Source organism: Siniperca chuatsi, linkage group LG11, assembly GCF_020085105.1.
Source record: "Siniperca chuatsi isolate FFG_IHB_CAS linkage group LG11, ASM2008510v1, whole genome shotgun sequence".
Lineage (NCBI taxonomy): Eukaryota > Metazoa > Chordata > Actinopteri > Centrarchiformes > Sinipercidae > Siniperca > Siniperca chuatsi.
Window position 1 is genome coordinate 9,578,282 of NC_058052.1, and position 22,870 is coordinate 9,601,151.

The following is a 22,870-nucleotide window of genomic DNA, read 5'->3' on the forward strand; positions in this document are numbered from 1 at the left end:
CCCCCACTGCCTTGTTGTTTGTGTTTCATTGTCAATCACAACTTTAACTTTCTCTTTAGTCTACGTTTATGTTTCTATTTAACCAAAGTAAAAAGTAGCTGAACTGGTATAAATATGCTAATGTTGCTTTAAAACTTTGCCAAAGACTTTAAGTTTTGAGATCTGTCTGTTTATGCGCTGTCTGTCCTTGTAAAAACTTAAAAATAGGGTTTTGGGCCACAGGACAAATGATCACATTTTGGTGGTGATCCAGCCCTGGCATCCAACATTAAACAATACAGTTTTAGTCATAACTATAAAACTAATAAACAGAGACTCGATTCTAATGATTTAAGATGTAAGTTCTAGTTAAAATTCAATTGATCGAGAATTTGTTTTGTAACATTAAGCTGGAGAAGTGTCCAGTGCTGGGGTTAGATCTCTCTGGGCGCCGTCTAGTTACTAAAAATTTCAAGCATAGCATGCCTGACATAACACATGTGGAGGAAGTATTTTCATTTTTCTATTCCTTTGATATCAACCACTTTTTTTAAAACTTCAAATATTTTCTTTTTTGATCATGATCCAGAGCGACAAACTCAATCTTATCTGTACTGAAACTTGACCAGCAGGCCGATCATGCCTTTGTGATGACATGCACCAAGTGGAAAAGTACAGACCCCCTCTAGCTCCCTTGCATATTCTCTCCTCCGCCACAGCTATCACTCTCCTTTCATGCGGGCAGCCTCGGTGACATCACCCCTTGAGCAAGTCTTCCAAGTCGTATTTACTGACTCTAATAAAATGGAAGATATCTAGCAAGGGTGATCACCAACCAGGGCCTGTGGTGAGAAAGCATCAGGATTTTATTATCAGCTTGGGAGGCAATGATATCAGCCATTAGGCCCGAACCAGCTTGTCTTTTACAGCCATCCTCAAAGATGCACATAGATGGCACAAATAAAGAGCTTTCAGATCAAGGCTGAGGTTTAAATTATTTGTAAGGGATGTGGGCAGCACAGTTAAACGTTACACACAACATGTGAATGAGAGCTGTGAGGAGGGAGGGAGGACTTCCAGGGTAAACAACATAAGGAAGGTGTTACAGTAGCCTAATCTGACTTGGTTGGCAGAGGTGGGACACCTGGTTCAAATTTAACCTGACAGTGACTCTGTGAGCAAACAACTTTCCATCTTTTATAAATGTTTACAGGCTAAGTGGAAAACTGGGGCTATACACACAAAGACTGAAAAATGAGTTTTCATACATTTTGCTAAAATTCTTGCCCTTTCATTTAGGAGATTAAGATATGTGATATTAAGATAAGTGTTTGTAGAAACTTGAGTGAGGACGCTAAAAGTGCCCTCAGTTACTAAGAAAGATTTTATGGATATGATACACCTCTCCATGAATCTGCCCACCTTTTTATTGTCTCTCTCTTGCCGAGAGTTAGATGAGAAGCTCGATGCCACTCTCATGTCTGTGCGTTACGTACTGAGCATGGCATAAAGACTCTCTCCTCTCTCCAGAATAAGCCTACCAGCACCTGTAAAGCTCATACAACGTGTTCATTAGTGAGCCAGGCTGGCTGGCTCCTGCCTCCACTCTTTATGCTATGCTAGGCCAATCGTCTCCTGGCTCTAGCTCAACACGTATAACTGTAATAACTGTATATCTCAAAATTTCAACGTACTTTAACAATACTGGTTATACCTGATTGTTTAATAGCTTGAAGAAATTCTGCGTGGTGTGTTGTGTCATGTTTGTGTTACAGTGTGTCTCAAAGACTGCTAAATGGGAGTACTGTATGTCCCAGTGGAGATGAGAACTTCTGTTGAATTTTTAAGCTCTGTGTAGCTCAAACGAATAATTGCTAACTCATGTGTAATTTTTCTCATTTGAAAATATGAAAGCATTCCTCCAACATAAGATGCTTCATGTTTTGCACATTATGTACGGAAAATGCAAAGCTAGTAAATGTGTTACACTACAAAATACTACAATAATAATTTGTCTCGATTGTGTTATCTACAATACTCTATTCAACATGGTTGCAAACGGTGCAGACCTAAAGCCTAATCCATTTGATGTTATTGCAAGTTCTGTAGACCTTAAAGTTTTGGTGTAAACGTTATATAGTGTTAGAAATGTTCATTTAATGGGTTAAATCTGTTGTGTTTTTCTTTTAAATTTTCTTCAACTTGTATTCTAGGCTAAAGTGTGGATTGCACATTCTCAGTAACACCTCTCAGTGGGCTCGTTTGCCTTTACACAACATGACTTGCAAATATATTTCTTTTCTGACAAATTATGATCCTAAATTAAAAATAACCCACATTTCCAAATGTTCCAAATTGAACACGACCAACATTTCGGCATATGGTGGTGTCATAGTCACACAGTGTACCCACTGCACACATAAAACGCACACTTTTAGAGCCACTCACCCAGCAATATGAGGAAATGGCATTTTAAAGTTAGCCAAACCCCTTGAACTCCACCCATCCAGCCTTCCGTGAGCACCACCCAGCCTGCGCAGAATTTATCTCTGATTTCAAGCTGCAACACATTAAATCTCTTCCTTAGATGACTTCATCATGAAACCAGAGCTCTTTTAAAAGCATCATTAACCATGTCGACTCCGGGGCTACGTCTGTCATATGGAGCCCTGCTGAGTGACTGTTGTCCCACTGCTGGCTGTTTGTACAGGAACACTGGAGACATTAGGGTGCATGAATGTAATGTATATTTACTGAAGGGGTCTATGTTTTGTGAACACAAATTCCAAAAGGACTGTGTTGTAAAATGAGGCATGCAATAACCTCAATTTCATTATATTCACTGGGCTTTGTTGTAAGTGTCTGAACTGCCTCAGAGCCCCTGCACCAGGTGCTGGAGTCAAGTCAGAGGGCAGCAGAGTGAAGAGTGAGAGTTCCTTTTTTGGGAAAGCTTTCACCAGTGGAAGCAGATTCTCCCCTCTGCTCCCTGCAAATATTTTCTCTGCTGTCTGCTCTCCTCAGTAATCCCTGCTCCTCTGACATACGCACGCCACCCCTGCCATTCCAGTCAGTCAACCCAACATGTGCTCTGTTGAACTCTAGCCACCACCAAGGAGTGGTAGGGGTCATCATCTGCTCGACTTGTTATTTGCCCCCCACACTTGTCATGCCAGCAGCTCTGAGGTTTAAGGAGCATAGCGACAGGGCTGCTCTGTTCCATTCAGCAGAAACCTGCGTGACAACTGCTCCTCGCTGATGGGGAAAAAGGAGGCTCGGAGCTGAGGAAAGCACTCTCACTCCTGGACAGACAGCGCTCACATGAGCCTCTGAAGCTTATTCTCTCTCCTCAGATTTTACCCTGGATTTTATTTTATTTATTTTAAAACCTGCTGCCCATGAAAGACTTTTTTTGTTTTGTAATTTCCGCCTTGGAACAGAGCAGAACACCTCGGGGCTGAATCTGTATCGCTGCACTTCAAGGTGGAGGTAAGGCAGAGGCAGTGTGGGTGTGTGTGAGTTTGTTTCAGCTGAGGATATTACCTCATGGAGGATAAGCTGTGATTGAAGAGGTCTGACAGAGGTCTCTCCCTCTGACTCCATTACTCCTCGTCTCTTATCTGGGCAGATTTTCTGTTCGGGTTCAGAGGGGAAGTTTTGACAGCCAGGCTTTACAGCCCCCTCTCTGCTCTATCGCTCCTGACAGAGAGAGAGAGAGAGAGAGAGAGAGAGAGAGAGAGAGAGAGGAGGTGGTGACTTCATCCCGTCTGTTAACCAACCCTCCTCTTTCCCCCTCCTTTTTTGAGCTTTGTTTTTTTCTTCTTTTTTTTTCTTTGCGCAGCACACTCAGGCAGCATGCCAGCAGTTTTCATCTTGCTGCGGTCCCTGGTTATCAGGCTCCTCAGTAGCAGACTGGCAGGCTCAGTGGCACAGTTCCTCAGGAGAAGCCTCTCTACAGGCGCTGCCCACCTTGGCACGGCGCTGCGCCACGTCTGGGACCGCGTTCGATCCCAGGAGTCCAAGGAAGCCATCCTGGGCTGTGTGCTGTGCATTCTCAACATGCACAAGAAGGTGGAGAACTGAGCTCTCCCTCCACTTTCTGTTCAACCCTCCACTTGCCTGCTGAACATAGACTGGACAAACAGAACTGGTGAGTGAGGAGAGTGTACAAATGAATGTGACAGACTTTTTTCAGTGCCTATTTGGACTTCAGCTTATTTTGTTTTCTTAACTGGACACCAGCAATGTCTGAAAGCATTGTGAGGAAGGTCCAGCCCTTCACCATTGGGACGAGGCTGTCAGTCCCGGCTGTGCCAAAATGCCAGGAGTTTACACAGAGTTATCTGCAGAGCCAGAGTCTGGATAACTGCACTCTACAGCACAACCTGAACTCGCTCTACCTCAGTCGATCCCAGGTCTGTGCACATGGCCCCTGCCTCGTCTCACCCATCGTCAAGCAGGTAGCCCTTGTGAAACACAAACAGGAGGACATGGCAGCTGAGGACCACCTGAACCAGAATGTTGCCTCTCCATCTGCTGTCTCCAGATCCATCAAGAAGATCACAATCTCCGGGAGTAAAGACAGATCAGAGAACAAGGTGTCAGTGGGACCAGCACCGCTTTCAGTCGCAGGGTCCTCGTCTGAAAACAACAATAACAACAACAATGTCACCAGCACATCCGATCCACATCTGCCCAGGATTGTGGGTGTGAGCTGTGAGAATAAGCCCAATTCTCACTTCAAGGTACATGATAAACTTTACTAATGCAAATATGCAAATCTAATAACCAAGGAAATAATTAATATCACACAGAGGTGTGATTTCTTTTAATATTGCAGTATAATTAAAAGGCATTTATTGGAATAAACGTTTAAATTTCACTCAATAAACACAACATTTAGGTAGTTTAGAAATATTTTCAAAGATATGTGTAAACTGTTTTAGTTACATAAAGTTTACGTGATAAATTCTTATACTGGTAGTGTATCTACAAGCAAAGAAATGAAACTCAACTCAGTATGGAAAGTAGACATTTAGTTTTTTCCCCCACACAGTGCAAATATTTAACATTAGCAGTATAGGGCACATACCTGAAGAGCCCAAACGGTTGTTCACTTTGCTTAGTAATTGTATTATTTGGGATGTTTGAGATATATCTTTATGACATATTGTTTGTCAAATGTATCCGAGCAGAATGCAAAATCTGATAGTTGTTATCGAAAATTGATCAAAACATTTGTTTTAAGAAGTCTAAATGTTGAAATGTCTAAAATGTTTTTGTTTTTTGTTTGTCACAATTTCCCTTGTCCTGTCCAGCTTGTTCTACTCATTTACGGCTTATTTTCAGCATTAGCGGCTACTTATTTTATCTTACTATTTTAGGTTTTACTCAGACCAGACAGCAGTGATGAATTTCAGGCCACGCAGGGACAAACCAGGCCCAAACTGGACGGACAGAAATCCGTCCAACAGGTAAGATGCTAACTAACTGCTATATTAAAAATGACAAATAGCTAGCTTTAGAAAAAATGGACTTTGTTTATATCTAAGTAAATGGAAGTTAAATTTAAAAAAAGCCTATGAGTATCATATTCAACCTTAAAATAATTTTTGGATATTGGATGTTTTGTTGTTGATAAAGATGCTATTTCCCCCAGCTTTATTAGGAAAACAGTTGTTGTGACGCAGTGGGGTCTTTATAGCCAGCTGTGGAGTTGATGAATCTCTTGGAGTTTAGGAAGTGAAGTCATGTGCCATGTCCGCCAAACTTAAACAGTTTATTATATTATACATTTGGAGCAGAGTTACACAGAGGTGGAAAACGAGTTATGGGAGCAACGTGTCTTTGAACGCCATACAAGCCTGTTGTTTCCTCTTGTTTGGCTGTAGTGTATTAAAAAAAAAGAGAAGAAGAGTCTCCAGAAGAAAAACGGAATAAGTATATTGTAGGATATTGTTTAAAGTCAATGGGCTGTTGGATTTGGCCTGTTTCTTGTTGAAGTCATCAGTGTGCGTTGTGGATGAAGTGTTCTGTTAAGGCAGACCCTGCAGAGGCAGGGCTCACTGGAAAACATGAGGTCAGGGAAGATGTTAACAAAAGAAAAGGCTCATGGAGGCTGGTTATAATAACACACTGACACAGCAATGGCCTCATTTCCCCTTTTGGGACACAAATACTGCACTCATCTACATCACCTCTTATTGTGTGTGTAACCACAACAATACTTTGCTTTTCCTCCTCTCATATATTATTCATGCAAATGGGCAAAAATGGTTATAATTACATGTGAGAAGGTGGTGGTGGTGCCTTTACCTGTTCAGGTATAAAAGAGTGAACATGATCTACCAAAGCCCTTTAAAGGTGATATGTTTACATGTAAGGCTGACAGTAAAAAATGTCAGCCATCCAAGGACCTGTCCGTTCCCGCTTCCTTCATGTGCCCAGATGTTTCCTGATTGGAGAGCAGCGGGAATGCTCGTCCATTAGTGAAGTCAGTGCCAGTCGTGCTCATTTCATCTCACGTAGTGCTGACAGTAGGTTTTTGTTAAGAGGGACCTTGGGGCCAGTCTAACACAAGTTTGTAATGTCTCAGGATGGTAAAAAAAAAGGTGCTATTAACATGAATGGACACGTAAACATCTCCTCATTGTGAGGTGATTATAGCTGGAGAGCTGTAGCGCCTTATAGGTTTTATCAGAGGCAAGCATCATCTGGTGTTCAGGTTTTATCTAATTAAAAAAGGCTAATGTTGCAGTCAAATGTCATGTTTTCAACACTTTGTTGTCTGCGTTATGTGCTCACACAGATTTCAATGCCTGAATCGCAGAAGAAAGAGCCTCAGAGGAAAGAAAGTCATCTACACACACAGAATGAAGCGTCTGCAGCTGTTAAGTCCCAGAGTGACTGCTTCACTCATCGCAACTCACTCTTCAACAAGGAAGTACTGCAGGTAATATGTGGCATGCATACACAATATCAACAGTTTGTCGTGGTTGGTCAGGGGGTTTATTGCATGCTGCGTCGGTTTGAGCTTCTGCTCATGAAAAGCTGCACTTTCCTCCTGCTTTTCTGTGTTCCCTCATATAATTGGAAACTAATAAAATGTACGAGGAGGGTGTGCTTTTTCCACTCCACTTTTCCAGAATATGCAGATGGAGATGTTTTAAATCATTTTAAAATGAAACCACTAGGTAACTTATCAGAATCTCTCATCTCCTCTGATGTGAAAAGGCCAAATAAAAAGAAGTTGGAGTGGGTTTATGTCAAAAGTAACAAGTTACGCTGTTGAGATGAAATCAGAATGGAAGCTGTCTGTCGCGTGACCCTCGGAGGAGAACAGAATATGTACTGGTTCTTATTTTGTCCCGAGAACTGTATGAGCTGTGTTCGACTGAGGGAAGAGAGGGAGGGGAAACCGCCACAAGTGAAGCAATTATTTAGGGATGAGATCATTGTTTGGCTCCATCTCTTCACGCCTATGGCCCAGAGAGGCTCAGCCAAGCAGCACAACTGGTTGTGTTATCTCATCGCTGCGTCCACCCCGTTGTACAAGGACATTTTTCAGTGAGTTCGGCTGAGGGACATTTTGTCCAGCAGTTGGCTTTGTCATCAGACCTCTGTTGAGCAAGCATCCAAGTGATAGGCTGTTTATTTCCAGTAATAAAAAATTAATTTTGGATGTGTCAGCTGAAAGAAACATATGATGTATGTATGTGTTGAATACAGCTCTGTAGCACGTCGTTAATGTTAACAAGCTTAAAAGCCCGTTTGCTCTTAAGTTGAGCGTATCTGTTGCTTTTGGAGGGAACAGCCTTTTGTGTTTTAACTTTATTTGAAAATGTACTGTAAATAGCCAGAGGTTTTGGTACCTGGGGACCTGCTTGTTTTACAGGAATTTGGTCGACTGCTTTTGCTGATGAAAATGTGTTATTACAGTATTGCATCGCTGTGGAAGTGGAAGTGAGCTTTCCAGGGAGAGACTTTTAAAGGCCCCTAATGTTTCAAGCCAGGAGAGCAAAACAGGTCACCACATGGAGAAGCACGGCTTCGCTGAGGGCCATCTGTCTCAGAGGCTGTTCTGCAAAACATCTCGCCTTTCAACATCTCATTTCCATCATAGAGAAAGTAGAGAAACTCCCACTTCCACAGTCTTTTCAGGGCCAAGTTGCATTACAAGAGAGACTAAAAAATTGGCTTGTTGGTAAACATTTCATGAAATGTAATGTGCACACTTGTTTTTCAGTTAAAATGCTAAAAATGGGTTCCTTTGAAGCTTGCAGAAATGAACAACAGTCTGAAAAAGTGGTTTCTGTTTACAGATTATAATCACCAAACATGGAGTTTGTTTTAAAATGTGTTCTGTGTTGACTGCAGTGCTGTTTTCCTGTGTGTCCACAGATTTTTCACAAAAAATCAGAAGCAGTGATACAATCTGAGCTGCATGCATTAGCTGTCTATTCTTCATGGCCAGACTAAGGCCTCACTGTACATTTTGATAAACAGACAATTGTTGTGGAGAGCAGACAGGAAGAAACAAGGGAATCATAGACTTCCTGTATGAGGTCATTATAATGCCATGGGAGCCAGTGTGAGGAGATAGGGGCAGGCCTGTTTTGTCAAGCTCTTTTCCTTCTGTTCAACCCAGAAATACCTTGGCTGCACCGGAGGGAATTGTAAAGTTAATGACCTGCCTCTCTCAGGAGAAGTGACATCCCATTTTAATCTCAAACAAAGAGTTGTTTAGAGGCCGTGTCACGTGGGGTCTTGATGATTTATAGATTCAATAGCAGGGTTACTGTACAGTCTATTATTCATTGTCAGTCATACTAAATTCCTTGGGAAATAATGCTTCGATGTAATGTTATAATGACTTATTTATGTGCTTAACTGTTATTTGACATTCTGCAGAGAACACAAAAGCAACACTGGGAAAAATACAGTTCTGCTATTTATCAATTGTATGACTCATTTAGGATCAGTCTGAGAGTTGGAAGAACCTGAGTTGATTTATTAATCAATTACGCTGACTTGGGTGGGTCACTGACGACCACTCTAGGTTCCTTGCAGAAGACAAACATGTACTTTCCAACACTCTCTGACTTTGGCCACCTGGTTTGCAGTTCTCACTCCATACAAATGTTGCCAGAAAAGGCAGCTCTGCAAGACAAAGCCTTATGCAGGCTTCGGAGTCCAGGTACTTGCCAAGAGAAACTTCTGCTCTGCATAACATGACATTGGAGAACAAAGGGCTGTTCTTGATGCGTCTGAGGCTCTGTATTACTCTAAGTCAGGGAAGCTAATGTGGCCTGCTTGCTCTCCTGATCAGCAGAAATAAGACTGTTTACCACTGTGACTACCACCTTGTTGAGTGTACTGTCACACAGCAGATATTGCACTAGCAATACACTGTTGATGAGGTGTGAGAGGTCTAGATATACATTTTATTGAAAACACAACAAAAGAAATCTGATAGTAATTTTGTCATGTTTTTTTCACATCATATATAACATAATTTTACTTTTTAGCACGGACTAAAATGTAAAAAATTAAATCAGGGACAAATCAGTTATTGTAACAGTTTGTGACTCGGAGGTCATAATATAATATCATCAAACAGCTGGACCAGGTCTATAAACAGACATAAGTGGTTGACTATGATGTGCACAGTGTAAAGCATATCTTTAACAATTTTGTCTGTGTGTCTGTTTGTGATGTAGGCAGAGGCGTGGATCAAAGGCAAGCTGCAGGACCTGAAGGATGGATGTGATATTCAGCGCTGCCCCCTGCAGGACTGGGAGGAAGCCTCGCAGACGCTTCAGAGAGACCTCAAAGACTTTGAGAACACCCTAATTCAACTCAGCCAGGTAACAAAATGATTCAACACAAGGCTGGACTCTTAACTGAAATATTACCAAGTTACCAGAGTGAGCAAATCAGAGCAACCCACATCCAAAATGAAATGTTTATTTTAACTTTTTAACAGGTAATGGAGATCTGAATGTAAGCATTAATCACTGTCTTTGGTGCTAAAAGAGTCTGTCAGGTCATATAACACGTAACATAATGGTCTTGTACGCATTTCCAGTCGACCAGAGAGAAAAGCACACCTTCAGTGTTCCAGACAGCTCTGTCAAGCCAGTTTATACTTTCTCCGTCAGGAGAAAATGTTTGGAAATAGTACGTTGCTGATAATTAACCTCCCCTGACACTCAGGAAGGGCAGAAGCAGAACCAGGAGATGTTTCAAGAAATTAATGGCAGTTTTCCAACATTTGTGAAGCCGGCTGGCTCATAAGCAATGACTCTGACAAATCTGAGGTGTCAAATGTACTCAGCCACTGTTCTATATTAGTCTGGCCGCTCTATCTGTGCTACGCCTGAAATGAACAATGACTTTATGTTTCTTTATGTTTCACAAGATGGGTGAGCATTTGATCTGTAAGCAGAATCCCACCTCTGAACTCGTGAAGAAACAGCTCAGCCAGCTCAGGGACCAATGGCAGACCCTGAAACAGACGGCTGCGAATCAGACGAGGGCCCTGGGCGGAGCCAAGATCCTGCAGGAGTTCAACAAAAAAGTGGACAAGCTGGAGGCATGGATTAAAGAGAAGGTAAAAAAAAAAAAAACATTCTTCTCTATTTCTGTTGTTATGCTAAGCGTAAGAAGTGGATTTAATTGCAGAGGGGGATCTATTTTTTGCCCCTTTTGTCAGCCTTTTCAGAGCCAATTTTATTGAACTATTGAGTAAAACCTTTGCATTTTTGAATAATACTGGTTGTTTTTCAACAATTTGTACAGTTTGAGATTGTATTTTATTGCTGACTGCATGATGCTAGCACTTCCTACTGCTTCATCCATGTTCTCATTTTCAAATTTAATACTAATGTGAAAATGGGAGTACTTCAAATTCAAACATGGATATAATAATTTTTCGCACCTCATGCTCCTGAGCCATTTCCATATCTGTGATCCTGTTCATAACCCATTTCTCATCTCCCCAAGTTTCTTCCCCTCCTTTTCCCATTTATCTAAACAGAAAAGCCACCAAGCTCTCCGACTGTAACAATTAACACCAAAAACAGTTGGACCAGAGACAAATATGAGTGGACAGGCAGCTCTAATCAACAGTTGTCAAGATAATTGGCGCAAAAAACAGCACTTGCTAATACAGGAAATTAACTCAGTATTCTGAAGACATTCCTTGTTTGTGTATATTCACCAGTGTAAAACATCTGCCTGTAATTATCAAAGAGCAATCTAGTGTGTTTTAGGCCTATGTTTATCTCTCTGTTCATGTCCATGTCTGGCACAAGGGAACTTATGATTGATAATGGACTTGTGGGAATGTAATGGAGGATGTTGCTTATGAAGTCTATAAAACATCCATATCTAGAGGAGACAGTATTCTCCATTTAGTTCCACTCGTCCCTTCCTCTGTGCATTAGTATCAAGTTCAAAGTTTCTCTCCTAACCCTGAGGGCTATTTCTGTTCAGCGTCTACCTTGGTAGCAGTGCCTCTGAAAAGAAATAATGGTTTGGTTCCTAACAAATGGGGGCTATAAACACTGACTTTTATGTGTGCCAGCAGGAAGAGGAGCAGTCTCTGGTGAATGTCCTCGGGGAAAATGTTGACAAAATGCAGCTGACCAGGAGAATTTTAGATCTGAAACAGGTGAGAATTGTAAAGGAATGAGCAAAAGAACTATTAATAATTAACAGAATGTTAATTAAAACATTATACATGATAATCAACATTCATGAGGTCAAAACAATATGTACACATTCCCATATGTTAATGGTTTATATTACAGTTTGTAGAGGTCATTTATCTATGGCTGACTGTAATTTGTTTCCCAGGGTGTATGGTAAAGACAGCTGAGGTCATAGTTGGATTGTGTTCCTCTGTTTCACTGCAGGATGAGCAGCTAAACAGAAACCTCCATGAGGAGATCAACCACTTGGCCCTGAAACTGGAGAAACACGGGAAGACAGATGGCAAAAACATCTCCAGCAGGAGGAAACACATCAATAAAATGTACACTTTGTCCCTTAAGTTGGTGGTATGCTACATGAAACATCTTCTAATCTTAAGATAAATTGAAGACTGAACTTATTCGTACTGTCATCTGCTGTGTGTAGGTGGCTGAAGGTCCAGTCTCATCTGAAAAACTACCATGAAACTCTTCAGCTGGCACTGGAGGTTTCCTCGTTCTACCAACAGGCTGATAATACGTTGTTTGCTATTAATAACATGGTACAATTTCCTTGCGGCTTAATTGCTTCTTTTTCTACTTAGATCTGAGATTCACATTTTTCTCACATTTACTGATACATATCTTCTCTTTCAGAGGAAAAGCATATCTGCATCCGAAGAGCTGGACAGCTGCGGAGATAGAGAGATACGTGACATCGCCAGTCAAATCATGGTAGGAAACATCTTTTGACTTAAGGCAGCACTGCTTGATCAGATCCTGAAAGTGTGTTGCAGAAGCCTTCTCTACCTAACCTACAGGCCTGTGTGTGGTAGATGCTAGATGTGAGCGTGTCCCAGCTGTCTAATCTCCATCCTGCCCTGGCTGCCGGCGTCACACAGAAGCAGAGTGAGGTGAAGGACTGCTGGGCGCTTCTTCAGAAGGTTTTCAGGTAAGACAGCAGGCCAAGGATACCACGGACAACTTTGGTGGCCCTGTGAATACATGCGCCATTTCACCCAGTAATTGGTCCTCCACAGTTTCCACTGCGCTGGAACTGTATTTTTCTGTTATTACTCTTCTGGTGTCCTACATTTAAAGTCTGCGCTGGCAAAACCTTTGCGTTTTCCAAATGAAAATGAGCTTTGTATAAAGATTTTTCTTTCTCTCTTGATTAGCCTTGTTTAATTTGGGTTTGAATCGGTGAAAAATTATAAGCAAAGTGAAGGACCAGTCTGTCTGGAGACCAACTACCACACAGAGCATCACTCACCACCCACTTTTTAATTTATAATATTCAGTTTTCTGCAATGCTTTGGAATTTGACCATGTGTTTGATTACTGTACTAGATGAATAATGTCTCGGCTTACTGAGTCAAGTTGGCAACATGGTTTGTTCTCTTCTCACCATTAAAAATCCTGCCGTCACCTTGAATAGTCTGCTGACTATTGTTTACAAGAATATTTTATAATTTTTATGGCATTTGTAAAACAAATTTATTGTTACTTTAATAGCCTACAGTAAGAACCAGACTTTTACAGCATAAGACTTTTTTTAGACTATCAGAAGCAATAGCTACTTAATGCGTATAGCCATTTAACAGCCAGTCACATTTAAATGCTGTGGTAAAATGGGAACCAAAGTGCAAGAAATTACATACTGATTGTGCACTGTGGTCCATACTGAAATATTGACATTGGTTTCAGCCCTATAGCATGCATAGTGAAACATGTGGCATTCTTTGGAATAATTTCCAAAATGTAAAAGGTCATCTTCTGGGAAGCATCACTGAAGTTCAAGGCAATTTGCCCATTAGATTTGTCGATGTTTCTTGTATAAAAGTGGAAACTTTGAGGTGATGGTGGTATTATTGTCATTAGGATTCATCCTCTGGGGACCATGAATATTCATGCCAAATTTAATTTCAGTTTGGCCAGTAGTTAGTTATATTATCTTGTGTTGGACTGGCCAATGGATAACATTGCAAATCTTATACTCTACCAGGGCAAAAAAGATTGAACATGTTCCATTCTCATAATAATAAATACAGTCAGGAGTAACTCAAGTCCACAGTTCTGATATCCATCTGCAACATCTGCTTTCCAAATATTTCTCAGGCTGAGAGCCTCTCATGTCAGCGGACTATCTTTAGATCCAAATATTACTTCATCTCGTCTGTCTTATCAGCTGTGTTTCATAGCTATTTAAAGCAAATAACACAAACACTGGTAGAAAACTTCAGAGCCATAATTGGAGTTCATCGCGGGCCTGAAGCTCTGCTGTCAGCAGCACAGTGACCTCCTGCTCTGCTCGCCCTGCAGGAGTGACAGGACCACACTCTCTCCCACTGGCTCCACTTTCACCAGGGAAGATGCTGACCCCCTGACACCGGCCCGAGAACCCCAGTGCAATGTGGGAACAGAGGCACAAAGAATCATGGGAAAGGAGGTGAAGGAGGAGCAGAATCGTCTGAAAGGCTGCGTGGTAAGTAGCTTCAGTATTTCATTATATTACTGGAGGAAAACCACACTGTGTTTCTCGACCGGGAGAGAACAACGCCATCGGTGCTGGCAAAAGATGATCTCAGCCTCTTCCAGTCCTACGACTTCTGTGGCTGCAGAAAGTGACGCACTTTGTCCTTTGGTTTGGAAAATGCCCGATTTACAGTTTAAGCTATTTTCCTAAATAGTATTTTTGGAGTCTGTCGCATGTGCTGTAGAGCAGTGGCTTCTATCTTGGCACCCAACATACTGCTGGTTTTCCATCCTACCAGCTAGTTAGTTGCACTTAATAACATCATCTGATTCCCAGTTGTGAGGAAGTCCTTGATAAGTTGGTCAGGATGAATGCCAGCTTGACTCTAAAACCAGTGCTGTAGAGAATAGAGCAATATGCTCTCTGTTTTCCTGCCAGTCTTCTCTATCTCCTGACAAGAACCTCTCTCTGCAAATGTTATAAATATTGCCCTGTAGGAGTCACAGGAAGAGCTTTTAGAGGTGTTATTTACCCTGGCACAAGAATTCCACAAGTTTCCATGAAAAATGTCAAGCCGTGACTGTACAACATGGTTGAATGCTGGGCCAGAGTAAATAAGCCTTTCCCTCCGACCCAAACTTTCACTTTATGGTAGAATAATATCTTGGCTTTCAACTGCTCTAACAAAAGTACACAGTCATTGGATTAATACTAGATTACTATATGGCCTATGGGTCAGTACAGGGTGAGTGGATAATCTGAAGAGCATGTGGATTCGTCAGACACGACATTCCTCATCTTGGAGTTCTACCAGCACTTTATTGAACACGTGGGTGCTCCTATAGTAACCCCACTGCCCATAAACCTACAAGAAAATACTGTTAGTGTCTTTTGGAAGAGGTGGTATCCAGAAACTTAAGTGTGTGGTATGTTAAAAACCAGTAATTGTGTATATTTAGTCTTTTAAGTTAGCACATTAAATCTATTTACAATCCGTAAGTGAATGCACAGTAGCTATTTGTGTTCAGCCCAGAGGTATCCCATAATGCAATGCCCCTCTCCTGTTGTTGACCCTGAGCTCCTGTGAAGTCCCTGCTGAGCCTCTGGCCTCGTTTTGCCCAGTGAGAAAGTGCCCAGATGCTCGAGGAGAGAAAACTTCACTCTTTCCATTCTCCCTGTGTTTCTGGTTCCGTATATTTCCCTGCTCATGTTTTTAGGCTCTTACTGGCCCTGAGGCCTCACCACCTGTGACAGGAGCCCATCAGGCCAGCAAGCCCAGCTCAGTTGTTCCTCTCAACAGGCGCTGAGCTTGTTGCCATGGCCGTCCCAAGCCCTTTCACTGCAGTTAGTTGCCTTTATTGCTCTGGGAGCTGGGAGTTACCTGGGTGCACTGTCTGTGGGAGCCCCACTCATTACTCTTTATGGAAGGATTAATAAGACACTCCAAACAAAACCCTGGAACCCAAAGGCCAAACTCAGCGCCAGGCACAACCACCAGTTGAACAGTAAAAGTAATTTGTCACATACTTTTGCAGTGCTTTAACTCCAGCCTTCGGGTGTGCTGAATTGATTACAGTATTTGTAAGGGTACGAGATGCAGCTGCACAGGTCTGTGGGCTGATAGTGACTGATGCATTTGCATATGTGCTGGTAAACAGCCCTCTTAGTGTATCTGCAGACACATGCATGCTAACGTACACACTTTCTTTCTCATAGTATCTCCCTCTCAGGTGCAATTTGACTCAGTCGATTAAAGGTAACTGTAAAGGTTTTAGTGTCTGTATGTGTATGGCTACATGCATTATAATCTATATGTCCATATCCGTGTTAGCAGTAGTATGGCCTCTTGTTGCTGGAGGTAATAATGGCTATCGTCTGTTTCTTTGGCTAATTGTAGCCAGATGCTGGGGCTGCAGACCAGATGGGCTTGGTGCGAAGTGATAGTTCTTGGCTGACATCACTTCATAGCACATTGCAAAGAGACACACAGGGGAAGAGGAGATCAGTAGAAAACAGATAAGAATCAACAGTATCCAGATACGAAGATGTGTGCTAAAAACACAGAATACCATTGAATATGACATAGCAAATCATTAAACAGCTATTTTATTTGCTGTGACTGACATTTCATAGGACAGAGTGGGATGTTGAGTGCACCACAGGAGTTGTTTACAGTGGAAGCCACTGTGAAGGATGAAGGACAGAAGCAAATATCTGGGGAGGAGACGTCAGTGATGGTTATCAACCCTGTCAAATGAATCGCAGTAGTTTGTTAGTTCTGCAGCTTTAGCACAGAAATGGGCCGATAATGTGCCTCTGTGAAACTCAGACTGGCCTATAAAATGACTGGCATGTTAGTAAATGATGTTAGACCCCTTCAATTTACTGCATCTCTCGCATAATTTTGGAGGCGACACTTTTTTCCCGCTGACTCACTTCTTCTATAAGCCCCGTCAGAAAATAACCTGGTTAAATTAAAGCTACTCCATAAAATACTATTATTAATGGCTGTTTTGTGCTTTTTGGCTGTCGTGTAATTTCAGCATTTCTGATTTTTTAACGTGAAAGCATTGACAGATGCATATTTGCCTTGCTGATTGTTACTAGTGTCAGCACTGTTTTTACTGGCATATGTAAAAGACATTATGTTATATAGAACAATTAACACAGCACGGTCTTCATTATTCATACAGTTAGACAGATATGTCAGCATAAAAGAATGTTTTACTAAATTCACATTTAATTTAATTATTTCATATTTATGGCAACCAATTTTGGTAAGCAAAGCAAGTAAAACTTTATTTATATAGCACTTTTTTAAACCTTGGTTGGTGCCTTAGAGTCTTAAATTATACACAGTTAGAAACAACATAAGTACATACTGAAAAAGCAATGAAAACAACCAAAAGAAAATACACTTTTGAATAACAACATTTGAATAAATAACCTCTCTAAGTATTGCATATGCATTCTCACATTGGTTCTGTTGGATCCTGTTGCAGTACAATGTTTTGCAGTGGACTGCAGAGGGTAACTATCAGGATATCCCACTGTGTTCTCTGTAATAGTCCAGATACATGTTGCTCTTATTGGAAACCCTGCTGCAGAGTCCTTTGGCAAACCTTTAAAGTACTCAGATGGTTGTAAAAGAGGCTTAGTGGCTGTTGACGTCTTTAATATATTTCTGCACATAGACAAGGTCTACAGCTCTGGCTTTGACCTTGCTAAAAACTCCACTGCATAGTTCTAAACAGAGTGGACGGCCATGGAAATCAGTATCTAAGGCTGAAAAAAGCACTGCTGCTATTTAATGAGAGTTGAGCATAAGGGGTTTAAAAAAAGGGTCACATTTCCAACTGCAATGGCTCTTTTTAGTCATCAGAGTGGTATAGCACATGTTGGCAACTTTGTTAGGCTTAATGTGTTCATTCATAAAGCAATTATTATTTATTTAAACTTTTGCTGCCATCTTTAGTATTTTTATTACAAACTTTGATGCTGTCAAACAGAAATAGCTTGTACCACTAGTCTGCTCTGGGTTATTTCACTGAGAATAGCCAACCGTTGTAAGAAAGTATGCTTTGTGTCATTCACAGGAGAGACTTTACTTTGGGCAGCTGTCCCATGTTGTCCAGCCTCCAGCCACATTGTAATGTTCACATTAGCAGTGAGCTACACCTGTCTGGTGACTGCTCAGTGCATAAGATCCTCCATTTGAGATGTTTATGCATCCATTCAACATTTATTTGGTGGATGGCTGACAGACAAAGCAAAACATTACTCACACGTCATGTTGCTGATCTTTTGGATTTTCCTACAGAGACTTTTACTCTTTTGTTCACAGAGTACTGTTGAATGTGGGATTGGTAGGAGAACACCGGGCAACCAAAGCCAGGAGCAGCAATCAGTGAACCACACCTCTTCACCCATGGGAGACGGCCCTGCCTTTGCAAATGATGTCATCGTCAGACATCAATTGAAGGGGGAAAGGTGACATTTCAGCCTGGCTTCTCCCTCTCTCTTTCTGTGACTTACATAATGAGAGGCCTTTATGTAAGTCATAATTGGAGTCACATGTCTGTGTTTTCTTTGCAGCAGGAAGCCCAGAGCAGAGCCCAAGCTTGCCACCGCCCCGCGAGGCCACCCACAGCTTCATATACAGCTCCAGAAGTTCACCGTGTCTGCTGACAAGGTGACTTGACCAGAAATCACCTTTCATCAGTGGTTCATCAAAATCCTGTGACCTCAACCTCAGAATGCATTGCTATGAATTGTCAAGTCAGCACTGCAGTTGTACTCATCAACTATTACACCCTTTTCATGTAACCAGCCACAGACGTTATGTCACATTTTTAAATGAGACAAAGTTGTCATGACTGGTGTGCTACTGTTTTCTCATTTCCAGTAATTGTTTTTATTTTTTTTATTTTTTTTACAAATGTTGGGTGGGTTTAAAGGTCAGGATGAGAAGCATCACCTGGATCCTGGTCACTGTGCTTCCTGTGGCTTTTGGCATCTAAATGTCACCTTGTTCTGCGTTCAGATATTCCTCTTTTAAACAGTTCATCTCTTTAACCCTTTCCCTGTTTGCTCTTCTTTCCATCTCAGACTTTGTCCTGGCTGAAGGACAATGTGTCCATGGCCACACAGGTGTGTTCAATAGCTAACTTTGAGGGGCCAGAGGCAGCCAGGAGGTGTCAACACGCTCTGGAACAAGAAATCGTCACCAACAGGGCCAGGATAGAAGTGGTCAAAAGGGTAAGCCAAGGCACACTGTCATATTCACAGTTTCTCTTAAAGCATAAGCACTGGATGAATGCCTTGAATGAAAATATCCCCCACATTTTGCAAACTGGGCACCTTGACAGGCCTGGTTTGTGTATTAATCAAATAGCGAGCTGACATTTCATCTGAGACAGCTTTACTTACCCAAAGCTTCAGATTAGGTATATATTTCGCAACATAAATCCCAGTTCATAGTCACACGCTCTCATCAGTTAAACGCTCCCTCCTCAGGAGGGCCGCGGGCTAGTCCGTGCACAGCACCCAGGCAGCGCCAAGATCGAGGAGTTCCTCGGCCAGCTGGAAGTCCTGTGGGAAGAGCTGCGGAGGAGGCACCAGAGGAACGCTGTGTTTCTACAGGCATCAGAGGAGCTGGGTTTTAGGGTAGGATTCATAAAATATCTCACAGCAAGCACTTCTCTTGAGTCATACTGAGGCAAGTTACTTACCTCTGAAGTTACAGGGTAAATTTATGGTTATGACGGATGATTCTGGATCAGTTCTCCCATTGTGAGAAGCTTTATGCTGGCCCAGAACCTGGGCTGTTCACATACACTCATGGTTAGAAGCTTATTTACTTTCATCTTTACTACATTCATTGGCAGAGCAAGGTAGCCATAGGTATATCCCCAAAAATTTATGAACCCTAATCCAAGGGATATAAATTGCGCTACCATATAATTCGATTATGGGATGGAAAGAGGCTGCAAATCCACCCAGATTGATCACTTAGTTGGAAAGCATGAGTCTTTTATTACAAAAAATGTAGGTCAGAGCATGGTCGACCATTAGGTAAACCTTTTGACTTCTTTGTACAGTACATCGCCTCTGGTTGTTTTTGCAGTGCACTAAATCACTTGCAAATCACAGCAGCAAACCTTTACATCATTAGCCCCTCTGCTTCTCTACTGCATAGGTTGTAAAAGTGCTTCAGGCCCTGGGCAGCCTGGAGGCCTGGCTGGAGTCCGTGGAGCTTTCCATGAAGGAATCTGCTCTAGCCGGTGACCCTGAAACAATGAGCATGGCTGAGAGGGAGAGCTGTCTGCTGGAGAAAGAGGTGGCAGCACGCAGCCTGGAGCTCAGTGCTCTGAGGCAGGAGGTGGACCGGCTCCACGGCCACAGTCCCCCACACACACGAGGCCTGCCAGCGCGAATGGAGGAGGTGGAAAGAAAGTGAGTTTTTCAGTTCAGGGGTATCCCCCTGATGTCCATCATCATGGAAGACTCATGTTATAGATCTGAACAATCAGACTCTGGTGGTTTCGCTCGTCACTGTGGTCAGGAAATAAAGTACGAATTTTGTCAGTGTTTCCAAGAGGTCACAGGTTTGGGCTTGCCATGTCTGGAATCCCACATGGAAGAGTTTATTCATAAAAATCCCCAGTTTTTATTTAAGACAAACAATTTCACCCCATGCACCGCAAAAATATATATCCATATATCTCATAAGGTGTCTTTTTTCTCCAAGTTGGCAAAAAATACTCTCCATGTGCTCACTTATTGCAAGGCTCGAGTTTATTCATTTGTGATTCATGCAGCACTTAGCGAGGTCTACCCCACAGTCCTGACATGCACTTCACCCACAGCTTGTCAGTTTGTGTCAGAGTCACCCATTCCATGTTTGCAAGACGACGCCTCTCTCTTTGGTTGGCCCTCGAAAGACAGGTTGTTGCCATGGACTCTCAGTAAAACCTTATGGTGTTGGCTGGTTCACTGGACGTACCTATGACTGTAAACACAAGTTCAGACTCTGTAAAGAACACAGAGTTGACCAAAGAAAATAAAGAAATGGAAAGGGCTCAGTTTAAGTGTTTCCAGGGTGGGGGTGTTAGATGGGGCAGGGATGGACACTTGTCTGAGGAACCATTGATGCAGGTAAAGGCTCGCACTAAGCAGCTGTAAGACAGTTGGGGTGATGTCATTATTTAACGCTACATACAAGCAACTTAAGGCTCATTTATTCTGGAAAAAATACCCTTTGAAATTGCTCCCTTTACCATCTCAAATATAAACTCTGCACAGACAGGGTACCTTCATGCCCTGAAGTACAGGATATGTTTATGTGACACATGATATATGATTACATAAACAGCGCTCAGAATGTGTCTTGCGGTCTCTGTAATGTGGTTCTGCTGAAGGATGCAGGCTTGTATATGCGGATGTTGATTACAGTTAAGGTGTAGCTGGTCATTAAAACATTCCTGTTGGTGTGTGTGTGTGTGTGTGTTTCCCAGGTACCATCGTGTCCAAAGTGCCCTGACCCAGCAGAATTCAGAGCTGCAGGACACACGAATGCTGACTGAGTTCCTGGAGCGTGTGGAGCTGGAGGAGAGCCAGGAGCTCAGCGGTAGTCAGTACAGCCTGGGCCAGGTGAGACGCTGTGCACCAAAAGTGGCATTTAAAGGGTCTTTTCACCCAAATTTAAAATATTTTCTCACTTAACCTAACGTTTTGGTTTTGAGATATTCGTCTGTGGAATGTCTGCCACCAACTCAGCTCAAAGTATTGAAAAATTATATCGTTTTGGGGTAGAATCTCAGAGAAACATAAAAACACAAACTCACTGCCTGGCTAGATACCACCAGGGCTAAGTGAGAAAATATGAATATGTTATGTGGACCTGTTAGAGATAACAACTCTCTCTCTCCCTCTGTAACTACCAGCCTCTTCACAGTGAAATTTCCTCAGCTCCTACACTGCTGGGACTCCAAAGCAGTGGCAGTGGTGAGCCCCTGATAGAAAGCATGGGGGACCCTGTGGAGGAACTACGAGAGGCTGTAGAGATGCTGAATGACACTGTTCGGGAAAGAGGCCGATCTCAGAGCCACGACCAGGCCATCCAGGAGCTGCTGAGCAAGGTAAGGAGATGGGAGTCAGTTTATATTGAACTCTCTCTGGACAGCGGGTGTGCATGGGAGCTCTAGTTCTAGTTCACTGGATGGTTGCCGCAATGTTTCTTAAGTAATAATGATCTTAGATGATGCCGAATGGTTTTTAAGTCTGTCCACTTTTGTCACAAATAGTTGCACAAACCAATAGAGCCACATCTGGTTTCCTTTTGTCTGTGGCTATGTACTTTAATAGGCCACCACTCCGCCTCGCATGAGTGTTTTTGCGTTAATTCGATTTATTCTTGGTGAAAAAGCAGTACACATGTCAAAATAGCACATACACACACACACACACACACCCGGAGGGGACTCCATGACACCATTTTAAACACTAATTTGCAATGTGGCTCTCATTGGAAAACAAATAATACACAGTGAAGTATAATGACTTAATGGCATCCTACAAGCACTCATGATGACTTTGTGCCTCGCCAGCATGCCAGCCTGGCGGTGCGAGTGGAGGAGTGCTTGTGCTGCAGCAAGGAGCTGAGCCTGGACATCCTGGAGAAGGAGACAGACATGGCCGTCCAGTGTGAGCCAGACCGCTGCGGCCTAGAGGCTCTGCAGGAGAAGCAGGACCACCTGGAGGTAAGAGGAATATCCCGGCACATGCTGTGATTATGGTGTAAACATTTAAAATGATTCACTGGTGCCAATACGATCCAGTATTCCATCCCATTGACTTTGGATTATGGAGCTTTGCTTGGTGTAATGAAAAAGGGGAAGCCCCCCTCTCCTTCCCGCACTCGCCTTCAACACATTGTTCCACAGTCTGTTTCCTGTTGTGCCAGATTTTCTCACATCTAAAAAGGGGGCCAGCCCACCCCGCTTTGTGCTGTGTTTAATTTATTATATAAACTCCACCGTGCAATCGCACACATACACACACAGAGCGTGCAAAAGTTTATTATTCACACAGGATATTTATTTATGCTTGTGTGAGTCATTGTTCTGTTAGCTCTCAAAGTGTGTGTGTGTGTGTGTGTGTGTGTGTGTGTGTGTGTGTGTGTGTGTGTGTGTGTGAGTAAATTTGGTGGGGTATGTGTATATGC

General features: G+C 42.4%; 1 protein-coding gene across 7 annotated transcripts in view; it reads left to right on the forward strand.

Moving 5' to 3' along the window:
* Positions 1-3,986: 3,986 nt before the first annotated feature.
* The window catches only part of LOC122884657 (spectrin beta chain, non-erythrocytic 1), a 34,847-nt gene continuing 15,963 nt past the window's right edge, over positions 3,987-22,870 (forward strand). For 4 of the 7 annotated variants that reach the window (XM_044214852.1, XM_044214857.1, XM_044214856.1 and 1 more), the window contains exons 1-19: positions 4,067-4,721; positions 5,361-5,450; positions 6,785-6,928; positions 9,696-9,842; positions 10,397-10,588; positions 11,564-11,650; positions 11,895-12,013; positions 12,118-12,232; positions 12,327-12,404; positions 12,506-12,621; positions 13,992-14,154; positions 17,990-18,135; positions 18,241-18,337; positions 18,754-18,903; positions 19,162-19,311; positions 19,844-20,100; positions 21,162-21,297; positions 21,591-21,785; positions 22,254-22,406. In XM_044214852.1, the coding sequence (XP_044070787.1) occupies positions 4,221-4,721; positions 5,361-5,450; positions 6,785-6,928; positions 9,696-9,842; positions 10,397-10,588; positions 11,564-11,650; positions 11,895-12,013; positions 12,118-12,232; positions 12,327-12,404; positions 12,506-12,621; positions 13,992-14,154; positions 17,990-18,135; positions 18,241-18,337; positions 18,754-18,903; positions 19,162-19,311; positions 19,844-20,100; positions 21,162-21,297; positions 21,591-21,785; positions 22,254-22,406 (3,036 nt within the window). In that variant the 5' untranslated portion in view covers positions 4,067-4,220. Of the gene's footprint in view, positions 4,722-5,360; positions 5,451-6,784; positions 6,929-9,695; positions 9,843-10,396; positions 10,589-11,563; positions 11,651-11,894; positions 12,014-12,117; positions 12,233-12,326; positions 12,405-12,505; positions 12,622-13,991; positions 14,155-17,989; positions 18,136-18,240; positions 18,338-18,753; positions 18,904-19,161; positions 19,312-19,843; positions 20,101-21,161; positions 21,298-21,590; positions 21,786-22,253; positions 22,407-22,870 lie in introns of all 7 variants that reach the window. The other 3 variants (XM_044214853.1, XM_044214855.1, XM_044214854.1) reach the window with 3 other exon arrangements.